The 5,628-nt window shown below is 46.3% G+C and overlaps 1 protein-coding gene across 1 annotated transcript in view; it reads right to left on the reverse strand.

The window, feature by feature from the left end:
* Positions 1-899: 899 nt before the first annotated feature.
* The window catches only part of ABCA5 (ATP-binding cassette, sub-family A (ABC1), member 5), a 26,753-nt gene continuing 22,024 nt past the window's right edge, over positions 900-5,628 (reverse strand). The window contains exons 28-38 of the mRNA XM_009697879.1: positions 5,468-5,594; positions 5,255-5,372; positions 5,058-5,149; positions 4,733-4,908; positions 4,137-4,212; positions 3,958-4,052; positions 3,444-3,563; positions 3,080-3,229; positions 2,036-2,115; positions 1,728-1,783; positions 900-1,007 (exon numbers count right to left, since the gene is read on the reverse strand). Coding sequence (XP_009696181.1) covers positions 900-1,007; positions 1,728-1,783; positions 2,036-2,115; positions 3,080-3,229; positions 3,444-3,563; positions 3,958-4,052; positions 4,137-4,212; positions 4,733-4,908; positions 5,058-5,149; positions 5,255-5,372; positions 5,468-5,594 — 1,198 coding nt within the window. The remainder of the gene's footprint in view (positions 1,008-1,727; positions 1,784-2,035; positions 2,116-3,079; positions 3,230-3,443; positions 3,564-3,957; positions 4,053-4,136; positions 4,213-4,732; positions 4,909-5,057; positions 5,150-5,254; positions 5,373-5,467; positions 5,595-5,628) is intronic.

A 5,628-nucleotide genomic window follows, 5' to 3' on the forward strand; every position in this document is an offset into this window, starting at 1 on the left:
AGACAAGAAATACTCACATCTCCGCAAATCCTGTAACTACACAGTTATGTCTTTGTACTTTTACCAAGCGGGGGAAAGAAAGCATCTACTTCTGTACACCCCTGTAACCCTACGGTGCATGCACTACAACCAGCAATGCCACCCAGAACGGCAGCAGGAGTTAGCCACATCTTGCAGTAGAAAGGAATGCAAGTGTCAACAAGTGCCACAAGTGTCATCTGTAAACGAACATTTTCACACTGGTTGGATACCAAGCAAAGCTCGCAGTGGAATTCAGGACCCTCTTTGCAGTGAATACAATTACTTTGGAGTGGTTTTTCCCCCTCTCTTCTAAGCAGGGGCATCTTCTAAGCACAAGCAGGGATGGATCAGCCGGCGGGGGAGCAGGACCTCGCAGGGACATGTGTCTGCACAGCACCTCATCGGGCAGGCAGCAATGCCCAGCCAAGGGCACGGGCACGGCAAGACCCTGCAAACCAGCCAGCAGGTCCCGCAGAGCGGGATGCTCCAGCGACAACCGGTTTTGCTCAAATGCACAATTTCCAGGACAGCCCAACCTCAGGCAGCCGAGGGAGGAAGCCAGGCAGGGGTTCCTGCACAAGCCACCAACACCAGCAGATGACCGACTGCTGTGGCAGCGTCTTCTCGCTCAACGCAAACTGGGAAACAGCGAGGAGAGAAGGAATTTCACATCAGCCAGAATAACGGTGGGGATGCTCACTGCTATTGCAGCGCAATTCCTAAGGCCGGGATGGCGGAACACGCTCAGTGCTTTCAAATACGATGTTCCTTGCCCATCCCAGCTCTGATGTTTTCCATGCATGCGCCCCAAGGTGTGTGCAGAGGATCATCGCTGGCACAAAACACGAGCTGCTGAGCAGATGTGGACCATAAGGAGCTCAGAAAACGACTCGGTCTTCCTGCGTCCTCTCCCACCACAGCGTACTGTTCAGGGTGCCGAAGCTGCTGTCCTCCTCCTCCTGCTCTTTAGCAAGCTCCACAAAAACCTGGAATAGGTAGAAGGGATGTGAATACGCTGTGCTCCTTGTTTGAACTTTCTCGGTCACAAATAGAATTCATGCTAAAAACCTCACGAGTACTAAATCTATTGCTTCATCTCCGAGTAGGAAGTTTTCAGTACTTTGGGTTTTTTCTCCTTGCCCCTACCCTCCCACCTCATTTCTTCAAGACCGCAATGAAAAGGAAGTTGAACCGAATACACGCTGAAGGACATTTATTGTCAGCAATAACTAATCCAGAATAAGCAAAAATAAGCCTCAGCTTTACCCTTCTTTCCGAAATGAACAGCAATGCCCTTCTTTTGAATAAATCAGAGCGACATTTCCACTAACACCACAAATTTATTTTGCTCCAGTCACTGCAGTTGACATCTTATTTTTAAAGGAGAAAATGGGAATAAAGAGGAGCAGGGGAACCGGCAGTCTCAATTCACTTTGGGAAAGGGGATTTCAGTTCCCCCAAAATCCCAAACAGGCATCAGCAGAGTGGCCCCAGGTGCCTGCAAACCGGGCATGGGGGACAAGCTGGCTCTGCAGGGCTCATCCCCCCTCCACCCCCCACGACTCGCCCAGGCTGGACGCACGACTCCTATACGGCAGGGGCAAAGTGAATCCACCCCAGACACCGGCGAAAACCCTGCCGAAAAACCTGCAACACCTTTGCCTGGCAGGGTTTACTTCCACAAAATACAATTTGCTTTAAAATACCTGCTCCAGTGTTGCCTGAGAAAAGCTGTACTCCTCGATGTTAAAGGCGTGTTTTACTGTTGAAAGAATTCATGAGAGAGCATATTTAGGGCTACTTCGCGATCTGACACAACTGCATTTAAAGCATTTTAAGCTGGTACAAGTGCTTATTCTTGATTTCACAAGAAACAGAGTTGGGAACAGCAACAATAACAGAAAAATTAAATTAATGTGGAACAGAAATGCAGAAGTGCAACCGCATGTCAAATGTGTCAGTTACGGGAGACAAAATGATTTCTGTATGTGATGCATGGCAAGTGCTTAATTACCTTCTTCCAGCTTGGAAAAAGAATGTGAAAGTGACTGTACATCTTCTTTAGGAATTTTATATGCCAGAATAGAAGCAAAACTGGAACAAAGAAACAAAGCAAATTTAGCTTCAGGTAAAATTACTCAAAGCAAAAATATTAATATCCAAGTGAATAGATTTAAACTCATTTTCTGAAGGTTACTCCAGGCATTTTGACTAGTCATCATCATAAAAGACACCAGGAATGATGCAGCTCCAGCTGGTTTACAACCCATCTCAGAGATCCAGGTCCGGGTGCATCAGCCGAGATGCCCCTGAGACTGCTCTGATTTACAAACTCTTCAGCTAAGATTCAACCATTTCTATTCTGCTTATAAACTCAGGAAAGAAGAATCGCTGCCCGGAACTCCCGAAGTTATGAGGTTTTGCTTTTCAAATGAACTCAGACAGAGCTCACAGGATCTCTTGGGACTTTGCATCATGCAGCGGTTCCCGCAACCCCGACTCCAGAACAGGGAGCTGCTCTACCCCACGCATTTGCTTCTGGAAGATGAACTCTCCTCCACATCTCCCACATCGGAGGAACGCTCCTTATACGATGCCTGCAGTGCCCTTTTTGGGGAGTCTCATCAGCGGGCACCAAGCCAGACCCTTGAGTTCATACGGCAGAAATTCAAAGCCGTTGGGGGCAAAAAACCAACCAACCCACCCTCCAACTTCAAGGTACCCCCAGAAAATGTTCAAGCATTTCTACATCAGGGCCAGTGACTCAGATTTTATCCCTGTTTCCCAGGGGCCCGGACCGAGGAGGAAGCCGTCAGGCAACAGCTATGCAGGAACGGAGTTTTGCTTCCTCTGTGTCGAACATCTGCACGCAGGGCTCCCAGCCACCGCCCTGGCAGCCTTTGTTGGCCGGCAAAAGTCTTCCTCTTTTTTAAGCTACATGTAAATATTTTTTGTAAATTTTGGTATCATAGCATTCCCTACTTGGTGCTGAGGAGCTGCTGAGAAATCAGGGGCTTGTATTAATATCAATGTTTCCTGCGTATTTGTTAAACCTCACCTTTCCTGACGATTCGCATTTGGGAAGATGTGTGAAATCTGGCTCTGCAGATACTCCACCTGCTGTACATCTGCTGTTTCTTTTAATTTCATTTCCAAGAAGTATCCTCTGCCAAACTTACTCTTCAGGTGTTGGACAGTACCTATGCATCTACCAATTGCAGAGAGAAAATAAGAGTTGTACGTGTTACACCATGCTCAAAAAGCAGCCTAACTTCTAATAGACGTCTTTTGAACTGTAAGTTTAATTTCACTCCAAGTTTAAGGTACAAAAAAAAAAATTTTCAAAGAAATATATTCTACTTGGCAGCTGTCCTCCCCTCCCTGCCACGACAGCCACCCGCAGGGGAGGGCTCCGGCCGTACCTGAGCTGCCCGGACACCAGGATGGCCACACGGTCACAGACAGCATCCGCCTCTTCCATGTAGTGCGTGGTCAGGATAGCTGCTCTCTCCTTATTTTTAAATGCTGCTCGAATTGCCCGCCTACAAAATATAACCAAAAAACATCCCGAATAAAATATCTGGCACATAACAGTAAATCCCAGGTTAGCAGGAAGAGAGGACTGTGATGGTCAAACACAAACCCTTTATTTTATGGACCAATACTGCTCCTACAGCAACAATTAACACCTGAATTTTTCACAAAGATGACTCGAATCTCAAACTTCTTATATTAAAGATTTCTTTTGACTTGCAAGCTTTTAACCTCCACGCTATTCTGGGCGAGGACACAGACGAAGTGCACCTGGCACTGAGGTCGGGTTGACTCCCTGTCTATAGCTCTCCCTACTGTTAACAGGGATAACGTACACATCAAATCGGACAAATTCCCAAAGAGAAGCCAGCCTGTGGCCAGCATGGCCCTGGTGGCACTCACCACATGTGCTGCTTGGCTTTTGGATCCATCCCAGTTGACGGTTCATCCAACAGCGTGACCCGCGGGTTGCCCAGCATACTCAGGGCAAAGCACAGCTGGGAGGAAAGCAAAGAGAACGGGTAAGGACACGATGGCTGCCGAAGACACCCAACACGGCGGCTCCAGAAGCTCCCCCATACCTTGCGTTTCAGCCCCACGCCCAGCTTCTTCGTTGTCTTCTGCAGGTGGTCTTTTAAATCCATGGCACTTGCGATGCTGCGGGAGGGGGAGGACCACATGTGAAAAGCTGAGAGGGTGATGCTTTGGCTTCCTCCTCATCACATAGTATCCAAACAGTCTCATTTGAAGAACTCAGTTACAAATATTTGTATATAAAGTACAAAAAAAAGTAGAGCAATAAGCAGAATCGGAGCTGGGCGCTTCCGTACAAAAACACTTGCCCCGTGTCCTAGAGGAGCCCACAGTGACAACCCAGAAACAGCTCCATGCCCTGGACTCCCTGTCCTTGCAGGCTCTGCAAAGGTCATCGTTAGCATTTCATAACTTAAAAAAAAAAAAAAAAACAACTGAAAAAATACAAATACCAGTTGAATTCTGTGTGGCTGAATCTGTATCTGATAACGTACAAATCCACACTCGCTGAATTTGCTGAAAAGATCCAATCAAGTTTAAATGAAAAAAAGATCGCATTAGGGGAGAAAAAAAAAATCCAAACAACAAAAATGCTAAGAAAAATACAGGTACACCTTAAACATTTCTATAATAAACTACTTACCGTTTTATGACTTCCTTAACATCAGACTGACTCATTCCTTTGATAGCGCCATAAATTTCAAAGTGTTCCTGCAATGTAATATCTGGCCAAAGCGGGTTCGTTTGAGGACAGTACCCCACAAACTTCACCGAGTCATCTTCGCTGTTCAGCCCAAAAGAATAGTCTCCCATCAGAACCTGGGAAGAAAATGTATAAACCTTAATCAATGAGTTTCAGAACTGTTTTTGTAAAGTTTTAGCAAAAAACACTTGGGAATGCTTGCAACAATAACTAAAAAAATTAAATATAGATTCATTTTCTATTTATTTTGTAGCATGTAACGTACTTGCCCACTGGTTGGCTCAATCTCTCCAACGAGCATATTAATTAACGTGCTTTTCCCAGCTCCGTTGGGTCCTAACAAACCCAGTATTTCTCCTAAACAAAGGATGACACAAAACATTGCCCGTGAGGTCGGACAAATGGATTCAAGAGTTGCTTTTGTAAATAAAACAGCTCAACAGCAAGCAACTGAACTCCAACCTTTTTTTACGCAGAGAGAAACATGTTTCGTTGCCACTTTCTTTATTTTCCTCCCCAGAAGAAATTCCTTTCTTTCATCAAACTCTTTGTGCAAGCTGCTGACCAGGATTGCTGGCATCTGGCAGAGAAGAGAGAAGCGGCTGCAGATCCCAGCGGCTCTGGGCAACCTCCAAATCTGGGTTTTGGGCAGTGCCCATGGGTGCACAGCATTACCTCCTCACTTTTGGGGCTGCTCAGGATTTCTTGGACCCGCAGCCTCTCTGCCTTCACGTCTTCATCTTCGTTCTCATCGTGCGGGACATCCGGGAACTTCCAGGTTTTGGCTTTCGTAAAACATTTTCTAAGGGGAAGAAAACAACATGCTGCCTCTGCTC

Source organism: Cariama cristata, unplaced genomic scaffold (genome assembly GCF_000690535.1).
Source record: "Cariama cristata isolate BGI_N322 unplaced genomic scaffold, ASM69053v1 scaffold19943, whole genome shotgun sequence".
Taxonomy (NCBI): Eukaryota; Metazoa; Chordata; class Aves; order Cariamiformes; family Cariamidae; genus Cariama; species Cariama cristata.